Source organism: Pelophylax lessonae (assembly GCF_965119305.1).
Source record: "Pelophylax lessonae genome assembly, chromosome: 3".
Classification (NCBI taxonomy): Eukaryota; Metazoa; Chordata; class Amphibia; order Anura; family Ranidae; genus Pelophylax; species Pelophylax lessonae.
In genome coordinates this window covers 541140976-541166888 of record NC_138770.1, presented here as the reverse complement: position 1 = coordinate 541166888, position 25913 = coordinate 541140976, and the positions used below count along the sequence as shown (strand labels likewise).

Genomic DNA, 25913 nt, shown 5'->3' with positions numbered 1-25913 from the left:
TTTACTAAAGGCAAATAGACTGTGCACACTGTAAAGCGCAGTTGCACGCTGCTAGAGCAGTTGCTCCAGAGCTTAGTGAATGAGGTGAAGCTCTGCGGACTTCCATCATCCAATCATGTGCAAGCAAAAATGCAGTTTTTTTTTTTAATTTCCCTTGCATGTTTTTGGGTATTCTTTGCAAAGTGAATCTTTACCTCATTTACTAAGCTCTGGAGCAACTGCCCTTGCAGAGTGCAACTGCACTTTGCAAAATCCTCAGTCTATTGCCTTAGTAAATCAACCCTATAGGCCTGGGATGGCGAACTTTGGCACCCCAGATGTTTTGGAACTACATTTCCCATAATGCTCATGCGCTCTGCAGTGTAGTTGAGCATCATGGGTAATGTAGTTCCGAAACATCTGGGGTGCCAAGGTTCACCATCACTGCTATAGACTAACATAGAAGGGTGTTTAGAGACATGGGGGTTGATTCACTAACGGCAAATAGGCTGTTCACTTTACAAAGTGCAGTTTCACTCTGCAAGGGCAGTTGCTGCAGAGCTTTGTAAATGAGGTAAAGCTGAACTTTGCAAAGAATACCCACTCAAGGAAAATAAAAAAACAGCATTTTGCTTGCACATGATTGGATGATGGAAGTCAGTAGAGCTTCACCTCATTTACTAAGCTCCGAAGCAACTGCCCTTGCAGGGTGCAACTGCACTTTGCAAAGTCCTCAGTCTATTTGCCTTAGTAAATTAACCCTATAGGCCCGGGAAGGCGAACCTTGGCACCCCAGATGTTTTGGAACTATATTTCCCATAATGCTCATGCGCTCTGCAGAGTGCACCTTCTATTTGCCTTTAGTAGATCAACCTCATAAAGTCAAACGTCTGTAAAAACTGCATTTTAAACATCCAGTGTTCATGAGGCCCTAAAATGATCCCTTTGCAGAACAGATGTCTGCACTCGTATTGCTATACTTACATTGCTGTAATTCTAACTCTTCATTTAGTTCCGAAGACGTAAATGCACACTTTTCTGTAGACTGTCCTTAGCAAAAGAATCCGCCTCAGGCTAAGGAAGTGTAGAGAACTTCTTAGGCACACATCATGTAATTCCGAGAAATGTCCTTGTGTCATTTCGTACTTTTGCATATGTATGACAGTTACGGCTACCATATGATTTATTGATATTTGTTTCTACCTGCAGGGATGTTCTGCCGTTCACCTTGAAGTTGCCCCATGCTATTGCAACAGCAAAGTCTGAAGCTGAGCTAGAAGAGATTTCTCAGCTGGGAATCGGTAAGTAAAGCAAACCTCTTTAACTAGACCCTTTTAATGTAGGTAGACCCTTTCCTATACAAATCACCTGTGGCTCCCAAAAAATAGGGCTGGATTTTATGTAGTATATGCCAGTACACCTGTGTGCATGAGCGCTTGAAACGTTGACCTAGGGCTCAGTTCACATATGTGCGGTGCGGGGAAACGTAGCGAATCCTATGCGTTTGGGGCGGTGCGATTTGCAGAATCTGATCACACCCATGCAATACGATTGCAGTTTGGGGGAAAAAAGGGTCCTGCACCTCTTTTGTGTGGATTTGGTGCGATTTGAGCAATGCAAATGAGTGACTCAAATCGCACTGCACAGGCATCACATGTGATTTGAATAGGAATGTGCTGCGATTCCTATCCGAATCCCATGCCTTATCCCAGTACAGTTTTACTTTACATTCATAATAATATGGGCGGCACAGTGGTGTAGTGGTTAGCACTTTCGCCTAGCAGCAAGAGGGTCGCTGGTTCGAATCCCAACCACAACACTACCTGCCTGGAGTCCCTGTGCCTGCATGGGTTTCCTCCGGGTGCTCCGGTTTCCTCCCACACTCCAAAGACATGCTGGTAGGTTAATTGGATCCTGTATAAAATTGGCCCTACTGTGTATGTATGTGAGTTAGGAACCTTAGATTGTAAGCTCCTTGAGGGCAGGGACTGATGTGAATGTGCAATGTATATGTAAAGCGCTGCGTAAATTGACAGCGCTATATAAGTACTTGGAAATAATAATACAGTTTGAAAACCTAGTTTTTTTTTTTTTGAGCCACTTATATCAAACAGTTGAAAGATTATAAATTCTAACATGTTATTGTTCAGGACTAGGGACAAAGACATCACTTAAAATGATGCTGAATTGGTTCTGAACCACTGCCTCAAATGTAGGCAATTGGAAAGGAAAGCAGAGGCCTTTGCTTTGTGGCAGATTCTCTTTGAAACTCAGAGACAGGTTACCAGTTAAAAAAAAATGCACATTAAGGCCCCCTTCACTCTGGCTTTCCGATCAGGTCCGCCTGTCAGTTTTTCAGGCGGACCTGTTCGGATGCACCCCTATGGAGCAGCGGATGTCAGCAGTGACATCTCCGCTGACACCCGCTGCTATCCGATCCGGTCCACGGAAACCCTATTTTCCATTCGTCTGGAGGATTGGATCGGATGAAAACAGGCAGGCGGTCTGTTTTCATTCGATCTCCCATAGAGGAGAGCGGGGATCTGACAGGTCCATCTCTGCACAGTAAGCGGAAACAGACCTGTCGCCTGCTCAGCGGGAATCAGCGGATCAATCCTCCACTGAGCAAAACAGATTCCACCGGGCGGAAAGCGGTAATAAAGTCCGCTTTGTGTTTTTTACCTACAGGTAAGGCTATAATAAGGCTTCCCTGTAGGTAAAATGAATATCTCCTAAGCATGCACGGTTTTTGAGAGATTCACCCTGGATGCAGCCAGTGACTTCACCGGCACATGCGTTCTGAAGGTCCAGCATACTGTGCCAGGCCTTCAGAGCTGCGTACCAGAGCCGAGGGCTAAGTGATGTCATTGCAAACCCAGAAGAAAGACCAGGGGAAGATGGAAGCCCTCTCAGTAGTGACAGAGCACCACTGGAGGGCTTTGTTCTAAGGTAAGTATTTCATAATGTGTTAGTATACAAAGCATACTAGCACATCATGCAATTGCCTTACAGGTGGGTATTTTTTTTTTTTTTTAAACTGCTGCGGTTTACTACCGCTTTATAAGCACATAAAATATCTTACCGGAAATGCTTTTCTTTTTGCTAAATTATTTTTTAAAAAAATTAGAGGAGAGTCGCTCTCTAGCAGAGACAGCCTTCTCTCTTCTTGTACATTATGGCCCTCCTATCTTCTAGGAGTGTCTGATTATTCTCTGTGCTGGCCCAGCTTCTCCCCCCCTCCCCTCCCTACTAGACTCTTTTTTATGCAGCTGCTGGGGGGAAGGGTAAAGGGGAACAATATAAGGCTCCATTCACTTCTGAGCGATCCGAATCGCAGGCGGAATCGCCACGCTTCTGCCCTGCGATTCCAAATCACGCCAAATCGCGGGATAATTGTGCAATGCCATTACTTCTCAATGGCACCCTAATCGCGGCGCAATTTTGCTGTGATTTTCGCCTGATCAATCGTGGTAAAATCGCGAAATCAAAATCAACAATTAAAGAACTTCTTTTGGGCGACAGGTGCCCTACAATTGCGCAATTTTACAGTGTAAATTGGACACAATCCCCAACCCGCCTGCAAAATACACAACAAAACATTTTTTGGTGCGCAAAACTGCATAGTGCCGCAGCACTGTGATTCCGAGCAGCTGATTTTTTTTTTAAAAAGGATCGGGAACTTTTTCCCTGTGTTTCCCACTGGTACAGCAGCCCATTCAAATGAATGAGCTGCTGTGCCCCCACAAGCACGGACCCACTATAGTGTGAACCTAGCTTTACAGTGGCTCCAGGATAATACAGGACAGCTCATATAGGAGAGGTCAGAAGACAGTCATGGGTTTGAGGGTTCATCTGTTATCATTTATACTAATATGCAGCTTTAAAGCAGACCTTTGCTCCAAATTAATTTTTCACCACTGGAACCCTCCTCCTCTTCTATTAAAAAAAATAATCTTTTTTGGAGTTTTTTTCCTTTTTTTTTTAATTTTTTTATTTATTTTTTGCTCAGGCCTTCAACCTGTTTGTATTCTCACCTTGGTGACAATGACATGTCTGGGCTCCTGCAGCCTCCTGTCATATATCCCAGGAAGCTTTTAGAACAGGAATACAAAGCGACTCAAGGGTGGACCTTGTGGCACATCACCCAGGGCTGGCTGCAAGAACTCATAAGAGGCAGTCATCTCCCAATGATGCAGGAAGGGAATATGGAGGTGCAGGAACCCAGCATGTGACAACGGAGCAATGGGTCACTGAAGGACAACACTGGATATGCTGGGCAGTATATTTTTTAAAGAAAAGCCTTCAAAAAAGTAATATAGAGGATATACAGAAAAATGAGGGGTGAAGGAGGATGCAGTTTCTTTTTACGTTGCCAGCTAAGGTGGCTACTTTACCTACTTTACCTGTTTGATCCCACACATTTTTTATTTCTGAAAAAAAAAAAAGAAATCACTTTTGCTTTTTAAGTGATTCAGTTGTAGCTACCCTTTCATGATTAAAAATCTTAGTTTAGAAAAAAAAAATTAACAAAATGTACTTTACACCTTAGCTCCCAGAGGGCTCGCCTATGCGTGAATGGTGTCGTTGGACCTTTTTTTTAGGTTCCTGGGAAAGCTTAGGATCCTAAATCCCTCAAGTGCCAGGTCCTACACAGTGCATCTTCTCTCAGGCTTGGAATACTAAGCTTTCCCAAGATCTAATGGAGTGGCCCAGTGATGCCACTGGTGCCTACAGGAGAAAATGGTCTCAGTCTTTTAATTTTTACTGAGAGTTTTATAATCTGGGGGTGAGGAGCTCCCAGGTAAGAAGACCTTACATTGTTACATACATACTTACATGAATCTGGTTGAAAAAAAAGACTCAAGTCCATCCAGTTCAACCCCCTGAAAAAAGAGGTGCTCTGAGTGGTTCTGAGGAAGTGGCTTGTCCTCGAAACACGTTAGCCTATTGGATCTTCATTTGTCCTGTCGCATGCTATGATGTACTGTGGACTGAATGATTCTGTTCTTTGTGAAAAGCTTTAGGCTCCATTCACACCTTAGCGTATCGTTTTCAGGGTTTTTTCTGGTCTTTTTTCAGGCTTTTTTTCAGGTGTTTTGTTTGGGCTTTTTTCAGGCATTTTGTCTGGCTTTTTTCAGGCGTTTTTTGCAGGTGTTTGGAGGCAGGCATTGATATCTAACAAAAACGCTTTGTATACTTGTACTTCATAAACTAATAACTTATAATCTGCCAAAAGAGCTTCAGGCATTTTCATTCAGGCGACCAAACGCTCAGATGTGAACAGGGGCAACTGAAATTAATGGGATTTTTTGCTTGTTGGGCGTTTTTGAGATTTCAGAGAAGCATTTTACGAGCTGGAAAACGCACAGGTGTGAACAGGGCCTTAAAGTAATTGTCACTCTTTGAGTATAATACTTACCACCTTTATAATAGTAAAGTTTTGCTTTTAGAATAATGCACTAAGTCGGTGCACCTTCTGTTTTGTTTTGTGGTTACACTATCCTATACCCACAGTTGATCCAGAGGAAAGCCAAAAAAAAACAACCCAATAAAGCATGGTCCAATTCGCTCCAGCATAGTTGCCAACATTTGAAAAACATTTCCAGGGACACTTTGCAGCACAGCTTTCAATTACTTACCACACCCACTTCCTTGAAGATCCGCCCACTCTTCAATTTCAATAAAGTAGGCGGAGATGAATTATGCAAAGGGAATTTCAAACTTAAGGCCAAAGTAGCAGAGTTGGAATAATTCTCCCATTCAGCTGCTCTACTTCTGCCTAAAAATTAAAATTCTCATCACAATTCCCTGCAATTCTAAAGTGTAAAATGTGCTCAGGTGTGACCATATAAAAAATGTAATATGTAAATATAAATAAAGTGCAAGGTGTAAATAAGTACGATAAAACCTAATTATACCATCTGAGTATATTTGACACTTTATTCACGTCATTTTACCAGATATTTTTGCACATAAGGTTGTTGCTTTCATCCTACCTACCTTCTTGTCTGTGAATGTGTCTTTACTCTCCAGGGGTCCTTCTCTGCTGAGCCTTTAATTTAAAAATGGCGCCATTACGTAACTGCGCATGCGCCTGCCCGGCCGAGCTTGTACGAGTTTTCCGAGGCCGGCAGGCATCGGAATGGTGCATGCGCCATTACGATGTCGGTCCGCAACCCTTTTTTTTACGGGCACCGGCTGCCCGTAACGGGCATTTACGGGCAGCCTGATTAACGACCGATTGCCGGGACAATGTAAATTACCCAGGACAGGCTCATATTTGCCGGGACTGTCCCAGCAATAACGGGACAGTTGGCAACTATGCTCCAGTGTGGGGAAAAAAAAAATTTCTTCCTGATCCTGCAACAGGCAATTGGATATTCCCACGCAAGGTTTGCTTTATCTATGTTGTGGACTAGTCTGTCCATTAAAAAAAAAAATTTAAAAGGACCTCTTGAAACCATAATACACAAAATAAATCTCTGTTGCTTTTGTAATCTTAACAATAAATCCAATCATACTAACTTTGGAATCTTACTAAAAACAGATCTTCAGTCAACCTACTTGGACCATTTAACATAAACAGATTGGGCCGTCTTTCTTGCGATGCTAGTGCTGTCTTGGGCCTCCGACAAGTAGGGCAGACATATGTTCGAGTTATTAACGGAGTTTCCTGTTACTCATTGTTTTAATCTTGAAAAGCACAGAGCATGTCACTTTTCTTGACACGCACTATTCACAAATCCAAGTTTTGCAATCCCGGCTCGTGCAGCTGTGTGTTTACAGGCACTAAGCGGAGAAAAAAAAAATGAAGCAGCTGACGATCTGGGCAGAGGCTTACTGAGTGGGAGAAAAAAAAGAGGATCTTTCAGCTCTTTTGCCTTGCATGCTCTTTGTGCAAAACCGTCTTTATGTGCTGTGCAAGAGAACATACATTCATTCTAAATCAGTAAGCATAAAACATTATTGTGTTAGTCACGCTTTGTACTGTGTATAAAGAGAAATGGTGTTGAAATTTAAAATGTATGAAAATCAGTGCATGTTTGTAAAGTTTACTGAATGTATAAATGGACTTGTGTGTTTGAGAGATTAGGGGGCCGATTTAATAAGATTTCTGGATGATAAAGGGGCATTGTTGCTCATAGTAACTAGTCAGATTTCATTCTTTTTTTTTTTTCCAAGACAGAGCTGACAATAAATGCATTAATCTGGCCAATATGGGTAAAACGTTAGTTTTTCTATGCTTTCATATATCCTAGATTGCTCCCAAAGCTACACACACACACACACACACACACACACATATATATATATATATATATATATATACACAGTAAAACCTTGGTTTGAGCAAATTTTTAAAATAAATTTTGACTTGATATACAAGCGATGTCTTGATATACAAGTAGCGTCATGTATAATAAAGAAGAGAGGAGCCTCTAAAGTGTAGCAATATGGTTACATTTATTGAAGGTTCAATATTTAGCAACTCACATGGTTGATGATTAAAACAGGCACATCTAAGTATGCAGGCATCTGGGGTAAAGTTGTCCACATAGACCATCTTCTGCACCACCATCAACATCATCCCTTCCCCGCTGCACTCCACGAGTGTTTCAAAGGCTCATTTTCAGATCACTCTACTGCAGGGTATTCTTCCTGTTCACAATTGCAGACTGACAGTGGTGAGAGCCGGTGGTTCAGAAGATGGTCTATGTGGACAGCTTTACCCCGGATGCCTGCATACTTAGGTGTGCCTATTTTAATCATCAACCATGTGAGTTGCTAAATAGTTGAACCTTCATTAAATGTAATCATATTGCTACACTTAGAGGCTCCTCTCATCTCTCTTATATTCTGTAGCTCTGCTAGATTTTGCTTCTATTTCCCTTGGGAAGGCTGCATATTGTGGATGGACATTTTATGGTTACACAACCTACCACATTGCTATAATCTTTGTATATAGACTATAAACTGAAGGACTTGTGGAACGAATCATCTGAGTTTCCATTATTTCTTATAGGGAAATTCGCTTTGATATAAGAGTGCTTTGGATTACAAGCATGTTTCCAGAACGAATTATGCTCGCTATCCAAGGTTTTACTGTATATATATATATATATATATATATATATATATGTGTATTTATGTGTGTGTGTGTGTGTGTGTATATATATATATATATATATATATATATATATATATATATGTGTATTTATGTGTATATATATATATATATGTGTATTTATGTATATATATATATATATATATATATATATATATATATATGTGTATATATATATATATATATATATATATATATATGTATGTATATGGAAGCTGTCAGGCTTACCCTTCCCATGACTGCTTAGTGAGTTACGGTCATGTTACTAAGTGTGCAGGTTAAGATGTATCTGTAGTCAAAACGTTTTAATAGTTTAGGGCATAATTGAAAAGGGTTAGACCCCCTGTCGCTTGTTGCTGTCCTTATCCACACTGGGGGGGGGGGGGGGGGGGGTTTACCCTCTTTATTTGTCCAGGTGGACAATTTCACTGGGAAAGAAAGTGGTGGGAAGCCCAAGATGTGACAGTCAATGCCATCTCTAGGATCTCTAGAGTTGCCTAAGGAAAACTTACCCATGGAGACATCTTTTCCATTGACAACTGTCCAAGAGGAATTTTTTTTCGATCACCTTTTGTGCCTCTGGGGAAAAACAATACTCTGGTCAAAGCCAAAGAAAAAACATTTTTGCTTTAAGTATACATTAAAGGGGTACTAAAGTCACATACATTATATTATGTATTAATAAAGAGCATCAAGCATGGACTTTGAATGCTGTATTATTGAAATATTTTTTCTACTTTAAAATATGTTCATATCTTTAGGCCATCCTTGTAACTGTAGCAGCTGTTTTTCTGGCTCTTTATGGCTAGCAGGGGGGTGATACATCAAATCTCTTCTTATTGCAAAAGTGAAAGAACGCATTCCAGGTAGCCTTTAAACATGCATGTTCCAGGGATGGAGCTGGACACTGGATGGTGTAGATTTAAGATATGTAATCTGCCAATCAGTTGCTTGATTACATTTTCACACTGGAACCGTAATTAACTGATCAGCACAGCAAGAGTCTGCCCCATCCATTGACCAGCAAGGAGGAACATGTTTGTCTACAGGGATGCTGGGGATGTGTTATTTCACTCAGGCTTATCGCTCATCATCACTTACATTCTCTGTTGTCAGTGCATCTGAATGGGTAGCTGCAAAGGAAGATATTGAGAGAGCATAATGAATTGTAGACACAGTCATAAACCAAACAGATGCAGGTGGGCTCTCTGGAATGATTCTTACCTATTTATGGGGACTAAATGTACACATAATTTTAAAGAAACAGGATGAAACAATTGAGAACTGGAATCTGAAGCATACAGTATATGTAATTTTTGTTTTTTAAATTTAGTTATGCTTCAGTCACTTGTGCTCTAGCCTGTTTATACCTCTTCATCATCAGGACATTTTTCAGTTTTCAGTGCCATGATAGTTTAATTGACAATTAGCAATTTAGTTTTAGAGGCCAGGAATCTTGCAGGTTTCAGTAGTCAGAAGTTGTTGTCCCCTTATGGTGGTGGTTGTGGGAAGTACCCCTGTAAATGTTGGTGGTTAGTGGTGTGTACCCTGTTAAATGTTGGTGGTCAGTGGTGATTTCCCTATACCTGTAAGTAGGCAGTGGTGTTTTCCCCTATACCATTGGTGATCATTGTGCCCCCTTTATGGTCAATAAGCCCCCTTGCTTCTTAGTGTGCAACCTTGTAGTGCCCCCCTTTCTGTTGGTTGTCAGTGGAAGCAGTGTTATTATTTACAGAGGGGAAGTAATCAACGACAGAGGTAGAGGAGGAAGGGATTGTTTACATTATTGTGTTTACACTAGTGATTACTGAGATTGGTTAACAGTGACCACAAACTACAGAGCCATTCTGATTGGCTCTGTGCAATTTTCCTGTGATTGAGCTGTCAACGGACAGTGCAGATCACTGGCAAATTCACAGAGCAAATCAGAGTGGCTCTGTTTCCTGTTGCAGCTCAGATCTGAGCTGTCAATAAACAGAGCAGATCACAGGCAAACTGTATCGCGTCAATCAGAGTAGCTCTGTGCCTTGTGATCGCTGTGAACCAACCACAGTAATCACAGAGGCAGATAGGGAGGAATTGTTTAAACTGTTACATTTATACTTGTGACTCATGATAGGTTTAGAGTAAACGTAAGCTACTCTGATGGGCTCTGTGGAGTTTGCCTGTGATCTGTCCTGTCTATTGACAGCTCAGTCACAGGCAATTAAAAGTTGCCTTGGCTGCCACTGTGTGCTTTCTGCAGAGCCATTAAAAAAAAAAAAAAAAATGCTCCACAAAATTGAGCAACAAACTCGCCATTTGACAATGGCGTGGAAGTAGTGGGGAGATTAAGGGCTCCTTCAGAGTAACTTGTTTAGCGGTGCCATTTATTTTGATTGCCACCCCAACACACTAATGCAGTACCTATACATTTTTGGCAGCTTATGGTGCGTTGGCAGCCACCTTGAAATAAACGAGCTGCCTCAGAGCACCGCATGTTTGTTCATGCACTGCAACGCAAAGCTAATTTTGTCAATAGGTCCTAAAAGTATAAACTTCTCTGGCTGCTTACTGATAATAAAAAAGCATTACCAAAAGTGTCTTAAACTGGTTTTAAACCCCTTTCATATACCCAGTGAAGTGACTGGCCTCAGGTGATACACAGATATGAAGCAAATCCTCCTACATAAGTTGTATATGTTTATCTACAGTCTTCTCTTCTCTGCATCTGTTCACAATTCTTGAATTTTAAAGTGTGTCTAAAAGTTCTGTAAAAAGAGGGCAGAGAGCTGAAGTTACTCCGCAGAGCTCAGTGAGGAGAGCTCTGACAGCTGATTGGAGGGAAGGGACACACCTCCGTGCACACAGAAACAGAGCTGGGGCTTTCAATCAGCAGCAGACAGAAATGATACTTAGTGCTCCTAATTGAGACAAGAACATACGTTTGAACAGTGGTCTTCAAATGACGCACCAGGGGCCAGATGTGACCCTTTACTTGCCTTTTTTAGGCCCTTGGGACACTATTCCTCCCACTGATGCATGGCACTATTTCTTCTACAACAACAATGGGGGATAATTCCTGTCACTGATATCAACAATAGGGCATTAATACTACCACTGACCCCAACAATGGGGCACTAGTCTTCCCACTGACACTAATAATAGGGCACTATTCTTCCCACTGACACCATCTGCAGGGCCCTATACTGCCCACTAATACCAATGATGGGGCCCTATTCCTTCCCCTGATACCAACAACGAGGCCCTATTCCTCCCAATGACACCAATGATGGGGTACTATTTGTTCCCCAATTGCGAACAATGGGGCAATATTTCTCCCACTATCACCAATGATGGGACACTATTCCTCCCACTAATACCAATGATGGGGCATTCTTTACTCCCATAAATACCAGGGAATTTTCTACTCCCACTGGCCATAGTCCAGCCTCCTCAAAGTCTGATGGACAGTAAACTGGCCCTTTGTTCAGAAAGTTTGGAGACCCCTGCTATAGAAGGATAGACTTTGTTAATATTTCATGCCTGAGGTTTACATTAAAAAAACAACATTAAAAAGGAAGTATTTAGTACCTGTTGGGTGATGAAGGAACTCGGGAGGTGGCGAGCCAACACCTCTCACCTCCCTGATGCAAGTTCTGGGAGCCAGACACAGGCACTCGCTAACAAAAACACCTTGCTCCCTAGGAAGATGGGACAAAAGCACTACATGTACATTGGTAAATCGAATACTGTATAAATTGATACTGCTTTCCAGGCATTTGTCCCTGGGCACATAGTATTCTAAACTCAGGTACTACTCAGGGCACCGTCCAGCTGCAGCTTATAGCCTCTCATTGAGTTTACAGGCTGCGGGCAGTGGGACTGTACCGTCCACCTGTACTTTCCGCCCGCTTAAAAGCTCTAATACCCTGAGGCTAAATGCCCAGTGTACACGAGGCCTTACTAGATAAAGTAGTTTTAGTAAGATTCTTACTTCTAATTCTGAGTAAAGAAAAACGAAATTGTGAATTTAGATTTTAATTTTGCTAAGCTGATCATATTTTTAAATGTGAAATGCTGGTCTTCTAGCCTAAATTTCTGTTTTTGCAATTTTATTAGAATAGATAGAAATGGACCCATGCCAACTGAGAGTCTATGCCGCAATAATCAAGGATTTTTACAGTGATGATGATACAATGATAGGCCAGCCGTAGACGAGTCAAATACCTGAACATTCTGTTGATCGGAAAACAAAAATGGTGCATACAACTGTGCCATCGTTTTTTTCCATATTTCTAAACAATCCAGAATGTTGGATCAGGCACTTTCACAATTGGTGGTATCAGCAGGGAGTATTAATACTTTTAAAAGACTATTGGATGTGCATCTCAAAGAACACAATATTCAGGGATATGGGAAATTAATATCGTCACACCTACACAGGTTGAACTGGATGGACTGTTGTCTTTATTCAACCTTAACTACTATGTAATTGCGGCACGAAAAACCAGTGTTGCAGCTGGCACACTAATGATCCGAAAAACATATCCAAAAATTTTCATTCGGTTTTCGACTTATCCTGCTTTAATAACTTATGACAGGCTGTAGCTTCTTTAAATCTTTATCAGTATAATTGCAGTGTCAGTTTTTATTTTGTACTTTTTTGCTTTCTTTCTTCAAATATAATGTTTTATTTAGGTTACATTTGTATTAAAACTCTTTATTTTGTAACTTCTCTTTTCAACTTGCGAGAGTCATTGATTTGTTTTTGTGATTTAGTGTTGGCAGTAGTCTAAATGATCAGATTTTTTTTTTCTCTGTTACATTTTGCAGACTTTTGGAAGTCTCCTGTAAACATACAACCAAAATATGCTCCAGCTTTTCACAAGCCTCTCCCCCAAGGCTACGTCAAGAGGGAGTCTCATCATCTACCTCTTATAAACGGCGTGCATTCTCTCCGCACCAGAACGCCCTCAGAATTGGAATGTAGCCAGACCAACGGAGCTCTGTGTTTTATAAATCCTCTCTTCTTAAAAGTGCACAGCCAGGACTCAGGGGGAAGCTTGAAGAGGGAGAGCAGCAGAGCCTATGAAGCAAATGGCATAGAGAAGACGAGATCACCACCTCCTAGACCCCCTCCCCCTTCCATTAACAGTCATCGCACAAGCCTTCAGCTGTCTAGAGCTGTGCAGTCAGAGCCAAGCATGCCAGAAACACTTATTAATAGCAGGAACATTAACTTAGACTCCCCTTCTAAAACTGCTACCCCCATCCCTCCTCCTCGCCTGAAGAAGCAGGCCACCATTAACAGGTGGCAAAGCAGCGACCAAACACCATCTCTGAGTAGTTCCTGTAGGTCGTCTTTTGAATCTCAGCCCGAGGAATCGCCTCCACAGAAGACAATGCAGAATATTACTTTGACTCCGAACTGCAACTCCTCTGGCACATTACGGGTGCAGCGTTTGAGTGATATGAGCATCTCTACGTCATCATCGGACTCCTTCGAGTATGACCGCATGGTGCCCCCATTTTACGAAGGTGACAGCTTGGAAGATTGCGAGGAAGAAAGTGACCAAGAGAGCATGGCACCACCTGTGAAGTCTCGGAAAAAAAGAGGGACATCTCTGGGTCTGTCCAAAATAATGAAAACTCACCTACGCAAAGTGAGCGGAGTCTTCAACTCTTTGGTGACTCCAGAGAAGAAGATGGTCAAAAAGATTTCAGCCTTGTCCCGGGACAAGCGGACTTATTTTGGATGCCTTGTGCAGGATTATATCAGCTTTCTGCAGGAAAACAAGGACTGCCACGTCTCTAGCACAGATATGTTACACACCATCCGACAGTTTATGACACAAGTCAAAAACTATTTGTCGCAGAGCTCCGAACTGGACCCACCAATCGAATCCCTGATTCCGGAAGATCAGATAGGTAAGAGAAAATTCAAGTCTTCTATAACAGCCACCCACAGCAGGTACTGATTACAGAACAGCTTGAAACTCACACGAAAGCTACCCTCTGGAACTCATTTCACCCTACACATGCAGTTTTTCTTTTTCTCAATCTATCTTAAAATTGTTGCATTTAAGTATGACATAAGTAAATGTATTAACACTTCACAAAATTAGTATGTTAGACATATGTCTGGTGGGCTCTGTTTTTGTTTTTCATGTGATAAACCGGGTGTCAATGCCGCTCCCATATACGCATGCACGGCCCCCAGATGTTTTGCATTTATACATTAAAGGCATAACCCAAGATATATAAACATAGTACGGGTGGTGGGGGGACTCGCTCACCATAAATAATAGAACACACTTGTTGTGTATTGCGCAATATTTTGCCGGGGAAGCTGAATGATGGTGTTCTTTTCTTAGACAGGATGCTGCTGTGTACTGTTGACGTTGCTGTAATCTGGTTGTGGCTGCACGTGATCATTGACTTAGCTAATCATAAACTTTTTGCAAAAGTCTCTAGCTTTGTGGTTGGATAGCTTTCATGGGCCAGTACAGAATGAATTAGCTTTATATGCATAAATGTAGCTAGAGTATAAAGTGGGGATTTTGTGAATTTTGGAAAGAATTATATGTGGTGTGCAGTTTAGTTGGCCTTTTACATAGAGTGATGCTTTTTAAAAATAAAGTTTAATCCTATGTTGTGGAGTTGTATTACAGCCTACATTCTGGCCAGTGCAGAGATTCACTTTCACCAGTCCCAGCACTTTTTGCTGCCCTCAGGAATGTTTGCTCCTTGATCCCACCCTATTTTCCTTGTTCTTTGTAGCCAAGAAGGTGCCCTGCCAAGCTACTCCCAGCTTTGAGTCCAGGTTTTAATGTGGAAATAAAAACTCAGAATAACACGTCCCTGGCTGTGCTCCAGCGACGCTAATTAAAATTGTCTTCTGCTAGTCCTTGCTCGCCTGCATAAATGTCCTTAACTCCTAAGCTACAAAACGCAAAATTTTATCCTGAAGAACGAAGACATGTCTAAAAATCATCCATAGATATGCAGTGCAATCTCACACAATTCAATATTAGTTAATGGACCCCACTTATACTAGATAAATTACCAGCTTCTATCAAATAACATGCAAACCCTGCTCCTGGTTGTCCCATCTTTTATACCAGCCCCCCAACCATACCATATCATACATGAAGGGAGGTTGAACACACTCCAAAAGATGGAAAATCCAGTGAAATTTAATGAAGAAAATCCATAATAAAAAACATCACAGCTCAAAGCAGGCAGGGAACACTGATGTTAGCACAATTCATGCAAAAAGCGCTAAGTCATAACCTATGATTAAGCACGTATTGCGTGAAACGGGTTAACATCTGTGCTCCCTGCCTGCTTTGAGCGGTGATGTTTTTTATTATGGATTTTCTTCAATAAATTTCACAGGCTTTTCCATCTATTAGAGTGCATTCAACCTCCCTTCGTGTATTACAGAACTAGCTTTTGTTTGAGGGTCTGGGATACATGGGCCTAACTAATATAAAACATGAATGAACATATCAGATTTTTTTTCTAGGTATTGATCACCAAAACTGATCAAGTCAGAGGTGGCAGCTCACATATATTTATCCAGATGGGTTAGCTTTAATAGGATGAAAACCTTTCCGAAACATGAACTGTCCCTCATACAAAATCAATGAACTTATAACAATTCAAAGTTTGCCACATTTAGTTATTTGCAAGGGTTTCCTCATGATCTTAACCACTTAAGCCCCGGAAAATTTTACCCCCTTCCTGACCAGGGGGTATTTTGCGATTCGGCACTGCGTGACTTTAACGGACAATTGCGCGGTTGTGCGACGCTGTACCTAAACGAATTTGGCGTCCTTTTTTTCCCATAAACAGAGCTTTCTTTTGGTGGTATTTGATCACCTGTGCGATTTTTTGATCATGCACTATAAACAAAAAAAGAGCGTACATTTTGCAAAAATAGCAATATTTTTCACTTTTTTTTTATATGAAATTCCCCCCCAAAAAAATGTAAAAATCCAAATTTTGTAACATTTTCGGCCAATTTGTTTTATGCTACCTATGTTTGGTAAAAAAAATCGCAAAAAGCATATTTTGATTGGTTTGCGTAAAAGTTATCGCGTTTACTAACAAAGGGAAAGATTTTTGTCATTTTTGTTGTTTTTTTTTTTTAACGCGTAATGGCGGCGATCTGCGATTTTTTTTTTTGCGGTACTGTGACATTGCGGCGGACAGATCGGACCCTTGACTGACATTTTTGACACTTTTGGGGTTACCAGTGACATTACTGCAGTAATCAGTGCTATATATATGCACTGTTACTGCAAAAATACACTGGTAGTGAAGGGGTTAACTTTGAGAGGGAGAGGCTGTGTGTGTCCCTAGGGGCGTGCTTTCTACTGTGATTGGCTGTGGCTTGAGCTGTAAGGACACTGATCAACGGATCTACATAGTAGATCCGTGTGATCAGTGTCTTTACACCGAGGAGAATGACAGGCAGCTTGTTTACACAAGCTGCCTGACTTTCTCCCTCTCCCCCGCCGATCGCAGAGTGGCCGGCGTCACACGTGCGGGGGGGTCCGTGACCACGCGGGAGCGCGCCTCCGGAGGCGCGCGCTCGCTCCCTAGACCCTCACAAGCAAGCGACGTAGTCCTACGTCACTTTGCCTGTGAGGGGCTGACCGCCGACGTAGATAGTCGTGCGGCGGTCAGCAAGTGGTTAAAGCGGAGTTCCGGCCTCGGAAAAATTTTTTCAATAAAAATACCCCCGGGACAGTCAGGGCTAGTACATTTCATAATGGATAGCCTCTGAACTGTCCCAGGTCGCAATTACTTTTTAGAAGAAATACTTACTTTGAAAATTTCTTGTCCAGCGCTGCCATCTCAGGTGTGGGCAGCTGAAGCCAGGGCATCCACTTCGGTGTCCTCTTCCTCCCAGAATGCCCTGCACCGGCCCCGCTTGTCACTCCCGGGGCTGGCGCGTCATCCCTGCACATGCCCAGAAGCTGTTTAGCAGGGAATGACGCGCCTGCACCGGAACTGACGAGCGGGGACGGTGTAGGCGTATTGACTGCTGGGAGCGATGACGTTCAGCTCCCAGGAGTCAACGCAAGCAGGAAGTGACAGTGCGGGCCACGGCCGCAGAGGGAGGAAGTAGAAGGAAGGGAAGTATACTTTCTTAAAAAACAAGGTAAGTAAAGAGAAAAAAAATCAGGAGCATCCATTTGTTTTTTAGGGGATTTAAAGCAAGCGGATGGCCCAGAACTCCGCTTTAATCCAGCATTTCCATGATTCATGTAATAGGTGCAGAGCTCAGAGCTGTCAAAAAAAAAGGCAGCAACAAAGTTTATCACAACATTGCTCAGCGCTGAGAAAAAAAATAAACATTGTATCATTTGGATCTTTTAGATCAAAGGGATGAATTTTCTCTGCAAATTAGGGTAGTTTAACCATTTAAAGACCGGGCCTTTTTCTGACACTTGTTGCTTACAATCAGTATTTTTTGACAGAAAATTTCTTAGAACCCCCAAACATTATATATAGATATATATATATATATATATATATATATATATATATATATATATATATATATATATATTAGAGCTGCACGATTAATCGTATGAAAATCGCGATCTCGATTCACCCCTCCTGACGATCTAACCCTGAATTATGCTTGATTCTTTACATAGCTGCATAGCAGAGAGAACAGCTGTGGAAAAAAAAAAAAAGCCTCCTGGTGGCTATCAGCAAAGTCTCCCAGTAACTATAAACAAAAATGATTACATTGTATCTTTTCCTTCCCTCTGCCAGGTATAAAGGAAGTTTAACCTCTTAAAGACTGGATCTTTTTCTGACATTTGTTGCTTGCAAGTTAAAATCATTTTTTTTTGCTAGAAAAGTACTTAGAACCCCCAAACATTTTATATATTTTTTTTTTAGCAGAGACCCTACAGAATAAAATGGCGATTGTTGTAATATTTTATGTCACACTGTATTTGCGCAGCAGTCTTTCAAACGCAATTAATAGACTTTAATGAATAAAAAAAAAACGTAACAGTAAAGTTATCCCAATTTTTTTTTGTTACACAGAGAATCGTGAGAGAATCGTGATCTTTATTCCAAGCTAAAAAATCGTGATTCTCATTTTGGCCAGAATCGTGCAGCTCTAATATATATATATATAGTGTATATATATATATATTAGTGATCGACCGATTAGCAGGCATCACCGATATATCGGGGGCCGATGTACACTTTCCCAGATATATTAAATTGGCCCCTGAGGTTACCGATATTGCCAATATTTCGGGAAAGTGCTTGTACCGGAGTGATGCCTGCAGCAAGAGTCCATAGCCGACGGTCGGCTGTCTTGTAATGACAACCGATGCGGCTGTGAAGCCGCTCTGCTGTCATTACAAGGAGCGGGCGGGGATGCCCCTGCCGCCTTCCGCGGTTCACCCGGGTCTCCCGTCCCCCCGAGAGACCCAGGCATCCTACCTGCACGGCCACCAAAGACCCGATCAAAGCCCCATTCGGCTCTGATCTGGTCTCCATGTAAAAAACCCGGAAGTGATGTCATGACATCACTTCCGGGTACTCGGCGCCAAATTAAAAAAACTGCCAGCATTCAAAACAACCAAACTTGGCGTTTTGAATGCTTTTCAGTGCCGAGGAGGGGTTTGGGGTCTTTTAGACCCCCAGATCCCTCCACAAGGAGTACCTGTGAAAAATATCGGCCGATACCGATATCCGATGACCAAAATATCGGTATCGGCATTAAAAAAAACAATATTGGTCAATCACTAATATATATATATATATATATATATATATATATATATATATATATATATATATATATATATATATATATATATATATTATATATATATGTATATATATATATTTTTTTTTTTGCAGAAACCCTAGACCATAAAAGGGCGGTCGTTACAATATTTTATCTCACACTGTGTTTGCGCAGAAGTCTTTCAAAAGCAATTTTTTGGTAAAAAATATACTTCAATGAATTAAAAAAAACTAAACAGTAAAGTTAGCCCAATTTTTTTGTATAATGTATAAGATGATGTTACCCCGAGAATTGTGGGAAAATCGTGATCTTTATTCTAAGCAAAAAAACGGTGATTCTCATTTTATCCAGAATCGTGCAGCTCTAGTATGTGTGTATATATATATATATATATATATATATATATATATATTATACATACACACACTTTTTTTTTTCTGTCCCAGTAACGCTGAGCTCAGCTGCTGCTGGGGTAGGGGGAGTAAGAGCACACACCAGGCATGTACAGCATGTGTGGCTTTTAAATCAGGAAACCTGCTCTCTCTTGCCTAATGTCTGCCATGTCCTTGAAATATTATTTGAGTCTGAACATTAAGGCGCCTCACTAAATTGTTAGAGTTAATTTTTTTTTTTTTTTTTATTTAAACATATAATAGATGTTACAGCTGATGCATTTCAGGCTGTAACATCTATTATAGGAGAGGAGGACACAGGAGAGCAGAGAGGAGAGCGGCGGAAGACGGAGACATATAAACTGACCACAGTGTCAGGGCTCAGCAGCCATGATAAACCATGGTCAGTTTACAGGGGGGAAGAGCAGAACCAGGCAAGATCAGCCAGGTATTTCAGGTGATAACGGTAGCCAAATTACACAACACAAGCACTGTGCTGTGTTACATGCTTTGAGGGAACAGGATCCGCTTTTTTTTTTTTTTTTTATTTAACCACTTGCCTACAGTGCACTTTCACCCCCTTCCTGCCCAGACCGATTTTCAGCTTTCAGCGCTCTCACACTTTGACTGAGAATTACTCAGTCATGCAACACTGTACCCATACAAAAATTGTGTCCTTTTTTTCACACAAATAGAGCTTTCTTTTGATGGTATTTGATCAATACTGGGTTTTTTATTTTTTGTGCTATAAATAAAAAAAGACTGAAAATATCGTGAAAAAACGCATTTTTCTTTGTTTCTGTCATAAAATTTTGCAAATTAGTCATTTTTCTTCACAAATTTTGGCCAAAATTTATACTGATACTTATCTTTGGTAAAAAACCCCCAAATAAGTGTATATTATTTGGTCTTTGTGAAAGTTATAGAGTCCACAAGTTATGGTGCTATTCATTGAAAATTGATCACACTTGATCACACCTGATGTACTGAAGGCCTATCTCATTTCTTGAGACACTAAAAGGTCAGGAAAGTACAAATACCCCCCAAATGACCCCTTTTTGGAAAGTAGACATTCCAAGGTATTTAATAAGGGGCATGATGAGTTTTTTGAAGTTGTAATTTTTTCCCACAATGCTTTGCAAAATGAAGATTTATTTTTTTTTATTTTTTTTTTTTTACAAATTGCCGTATTAACAGGTTATTTCTCTCACACAGCACATGAATACTTGCAACTACACCCCAAAACACATTCTACTACTCCGCCTGAGTATGGCGATACCACATGTGTGAGACTTTTTCACAGCCTGGCCACATACAGAGGCCTAACATCCGAGTAGCAGCGTCCGGCATTCTAGGAGCACAAATTACACATATCATTTCCTGACAACCTATCGCACTTTTGAAGGCCCTGAAGCACCAGGACAATGGAAACCCCCATAAAATGACCCCATTTTGGAAAGCAAACAGCCCAACGTATAATTTTTGAGGCATAATGAGTCTTTTGAATATGTCATTTTTTTCCACAAGTTTTTGGAAAATGTGGAAAGAAAATGAAAACACATTTTTTTTACACAAAGCTGTCCATTTATGCAATATTTCTAACACATCGCATGTACATAGCAAAACTTGCACCCCAAAATACATTCTGCTATTCCTCCTGAGTATGGCGATACCACATGTGTAACACTTTTTCACAGCCTGGCCACATACATAGGCCTCACATCCAAGTAGCGCTTTACACAAAGTTGTCCATTTATCCACTTTAAGACTGGGCCTATTTTTGACACTTGGTGTTTACAAGCTAAAATAATTTTTTTTGCTAGAAAACTACTTTGAACCCCCAAACATTATATATATTTTTTTAGCAGAGACCCTAGAGAATAAAATGGAGATCGTTGCAATATTTTTTATCACACCATATTTGCGCAGCAGTCTTCCAAATGCGATTTTTTTGAAAAAAATTCACTTTTTTGAACTAAAAAATAAGAAAACAGTAAATTTAGCCCAATTTTTTTCCATAATATGAAAGATAATGTTACGCCGAGTAATTGGATACCCAACATGTCATGCTTCAAAATTGCGCATGCTCACAGAATGGCGCCAAACATTGGTACTTAAAAATCCCCATAGGCAACATTTTAAAAATTTCTGCAGGTTACTAGCTTAGAGTTACAGAGGAGGTCTAGGGCTCAAATTATTGCACTCGCTCTAACGATCGCGGCGATACCTCACATGTATGGTTTGAACACCGTTTACATATGTGGGCGGGACTTGCGTATGCGTTTGCTTCTGCGCGCGAGCTAACGGGGACAGGGCGCTTTAATTTTTTTTTTTTTTTTTTTCCTATTTATTTTATTTATTATTTTTTTATTTTTACACAGTTTAAAAAAAAAAATGTTTTGATCATTTTTATTCCTATTACAAGGAATGTAAACATCCCTTGTAATAGAAATAGGCATGACAGGTCCTCTTTATTGTGAGATCTGGGGTCAAAAAGACCTCACACCTCACAACTACACTAAAAAAGAAAAAAAAAAAAAAAAAAATTGTTGAAAGAGGGAAAAAAAAAAGTAAAAAAAAAAAGCGGCCCTTTAAACCGGTTGCTAGGCAACGTCTTTTGACGTAGCTCCGGTCCTCCAAGACCATAGAGTTGAGTGAGGGCCATCTTGCCCTCACTCGACTTCCTGTCTCTGAGGATCCGGGACCGGATAGTTTTCCCCGCTGCCGGCGGGTCCGGTAAGCTGGGAAAACGTCTGGGACGCGGCAGGAGGGGGGGGCACCTCTTCCCCTGCACCGTAAGGGTAATTCCGCGGCGAATCCGCCACTGGGACCACCCTTATCTGAAAGCCGACCGCCCGCCGTTTCAAAAAATACCGGGGTTATGGGGGCTATCTGCTGCCATAACCCCAGTATTTAGCTTTTAATGGCCGACGCATATAGTCGTTAGGCGGTCAGTAAGTGATTGCATGTATATGGCAAACAGGTGACGATGACTGACGGGGTGACAGGTGACGATGACTGATGGGGTGACAGGTGACGATGACTGATGGGGTGACAGGTGACGATGACTGATGGGGTGACAGGTGACGATGATTGATGAGGTGACAGGTGATGATGATTGATGAGGTGACAGGTGACGATGATTGATGGGGTGACAGGTGACGATGATTGATGAGGTGACAGGTGATGATGATTGATGGGGTGACAGATGACGATGATTGATGGGGTGACAGATGACAGTCACTGACAGGGTGACATGTGACGATGATTGATGGGGTGACAAGTGACGATCACTGATGGGGTGTCAAGTGACGATGACTGATGGGGTGACAGGTGACGATGACTGATGCGGTGACAGGTGACGATGACTGATGGGGTGACAGGTGACGGTGATTGATGGGGTGACAGGTGACGGGCGATGGTCACTGATGGGTGAGGGGTGACCCGGCGATGGTGCACGGCGGTACTGATGGCAGTCTCTGGTGACCGGTGAACTTTAGGCTACGTTCACATGTGAGCGTAGCGATCGCGGGCAGAATCACTGCGATTCTGCCCATGATCCAGAAATCATTGCAAATTGCGGGGCGCCTGTGCGTTGCCCGTGATTTGCAATAGCACCCCAAACGCTGTGCGATGTTGCTGCGATTTCCGCCTGCCGAATCGCGGTAACATCGCGCAAACAACGCATGACGCTCCAAAGAAACTCTTGTACCTTTTTTGGGTGTCATGCGATGTTTGCGCAATGTTACCGCGATTTGGCAAGCGGAAATGGCGGCAACATCGCACAGCGTTTGGGGTGCTATTGCAAATCAGGGGCAACGCACAGGCGTCCCGCGATTTGCAATGATTTCCGGATCGCCGGCAGAATCGCAGTGATTCTGCCTGCGATCGCTGCGCTCACATGTGAACGTTATGGGTGTCAATTTCTGGGCACTGATGAGGTGACTGTTGGGTGACAGGTGACATTGGGGGGGGGCTGAGGACTGTGTGTGGGGACATTTATTAGTGTGATTTTTACTTTGTTACATGTGTACAGAGCAGTAACTCACTATTTCTAGCTCTTCTCCCCTCACACTGGAAACTGTATGAGGGGAGAAGAGCTAGTAACAGTCAGTTACTGCTCTTTGTTTACATTTTCTGATCGGCTGTGAATGGATTCACAGCCGATCACATAGTAAACAGTCACTGTCAGTGACTGTTAACTACCGCCGGTGACAGCTGTGTTCCTACGGAACACAGTGCCACCGACATGACCGCGCTGCGCGCTCCCGATAGCGCATGCGCGGTCATCTAGTGGGCGCCTTCATTGTGATCGCTGTGTCATTGGAACACAGCCGATCACGTGGGAAACAGCCACGCCCATTGGCTGTTTCCCCCCTGCCGGTGACGGGGGGTGTCCCGGGGACACCCCGACACCGGCAGTGCAGGGCGGCGCGCACGCGATCACGCGCCTGCCCTGCTTAAAGTGCCGCAGCTGATTGGATACGATGCACAGCTGCACCAGATTCTGTGTACACCAGTTTTAGTAAATCCCCCCCCCCCCCCCCCCAGTTTCCTGGAAATGAATTCAGGATGCAGGAATGTAAACACCCACATACAGTAGGTCAGGCTATATGGGTGATATAGAAGGCCTATGGGTATAGCATTTGCATTAAACAATATTTTTACAAAGAGCACAGTACATTGTAAACTGCTGGGCCCTTTATCTGCACTGGGCAATATATGTAAAAGGTGAATTTAGCCTTTAACTCTCTTCTATTTGTATTGCATATATACAATGAAAGGAACATTTTCTTTTCCTATGAAAAAGTTGGCAACTGAACATTTTGGGTCCAAGCTCCCAGTATTAGACATCATGGGGGTTCATTTATCAAAGCTGGAGAGTGCAAAATCTGATGCAAATATGCATAGAAACCAATCAGCGTCCAGGTTTTTTTTTTTTGTCAAAGCATAATTAACCACTTTACAACCGGAGGATTTTGCTGTCTTCCGTCCAGGCCACTTTTTGCGATTCGGCGCTGTGCGACTTCAACTGACAATTGCGCGGTCGTGCGACGCCGTACCCAAACGAAATTTACGTCCTTTTTTTCCCACAAACAGAGCTTTCTTTTGGTGGTATTTGATCACCTGTGCGATTTTTACTTTTTGCGCTATAAACAAAAAAAGAGCGTTTATTTTGAAAAAATAACAATATTTTTCACATTTTTTTATATGAAATTCCCCCCAAAAAAGATGTAAAAACCAATTTTTTTAAAAGTTTTTGGCCAATTTGTTTTATGCTACATATGTTTGGTAAAAAAAATCGCAATAAGCGTATTTTGATTGGTTTGCGCAAAAGTTATTGCGTTTACTAACAAAGGGAAAGATTTCTGTCATTTTTGGTGTTTTTTTTTTAACGCGTAATGGCGGCGATCTGCGATTTTTTTTGCGGGACTGCGACATTGCGGCGGACAGACCGGACCCCTGACTGACATTTTTGACACTTTTGGGGGTACCAGTGACATTACTGCAGTAATCAGTGCTATATATATGCACTGTTACTGTAAAAATGACACTGGCAGGGAAGGGGTTAATTTTATTGGAGAGGGAGGGGTTAATGTATGCCTGGTGCTTACTGACGTGTAGGGGGGGAGGTGACTGTGTGAGTCATGGACAGATCGGATGTCCAGCTATGCTGAACAGTCCGATCTGTCACTCCCTGTCACTATGGAGATCCGCCCGCTGTGTTTACACACAGCGGGCGGATCTCCAGACTCGATCCCCGACGATCGGGTAAGAGCAGCGGCGATCGCCGCTGCTCCTCCCCTGGCCCGACTCCCGCTGTGAATGAAAACAGAGGGAGCGAGCCTCCGGCGGCGCGCAAGCGCCGCCCAGAAGGGGGAGTGTCCAGTCACGTTAATACTACGTGGCTGGACGATAACGAACCACTCTGCCGCAGTAGTATTACTGTGAGCGGTTGCAGAGTGGTTAAACAAGCTGAAATGAAAAGCTGATTGGCTACCATGCACAGCTGCACCAGATTCTGAGTACACCAGCTTTAGTAAATATCCCCCTATCTGCCTGGCATGTCATGGCGAATTGTATAATTCCACAATAGCATAACAGCTGGAGGTTACCTAAGCTTGCTTATTTATGGAGAGGAGTGGCAGTATTAGGAGAAAGTTGCTACCTTTGACTCGTGTGTTGTCTACAAGTCTATTCTCCCTCTATCTATAGACAACAATAACCCACACTAGTATCTGTTCCACCTATGGGTTTCTGTGGGTAGCTCTTCTTGGCATCATTGCCATGCACATACATTAGCAGGTCTGTTCTATAAAGTGTATATATGTTTTTGTATGTTTATGTAAATCTTTATTACCTGAAGGAATATAGGCTTGACATAGGTAAAAACAACCTTTGTTCTTCACAAAGTTCTACAATGGTGATGTAGACGATGAGTTGACAGATGCCTCCTTATGTTCACTATTAGGTTTATTCATACCAGCATTATCTACTGTATCGCCGGATTTTAGCAGCATATGAAAATGTGTTGAAGGAAAGTGCATTTCCATCAGTTTTTATTAGTTATCCATTTATATCAGATGAAGCCACCCCAATGGGGAAGGAGGGAGATACCAGCCTACCTTCAAATTCAGTGCTG

The 25913-nt window shown here is 42.0% G+C and overlaps 1 protein-coding gene across 4 annotated transcripts in view; it reads left to right on the top strand.

The window, feature by feature from the left end:
- The window catches only part of RIN2 (Ras and Rab interactor 2), a 332660-nt gene that overhangs the window by 273157 nt on the left and 33590 nt on the right, over positions 1 to 25913 (top strand). For all 4 annotated transcript variants that reach the window (XM_082251626.1, XM_082251625.1, XM_082251628.1 and 1 more), the window contains exons 7-8: positions 1189 to 1280; positions 12920 to 14014. In XM_082251626.1, the coding sequence (XP_082107752.1) occupies positions 1189 to 1280; positions 12920 to 14014 (1187 nt within the window). The remainder of the gene's footprint in view (positions 1 to 1188; positions 1281 to 12919; positions 14015 to 25913) is intronic.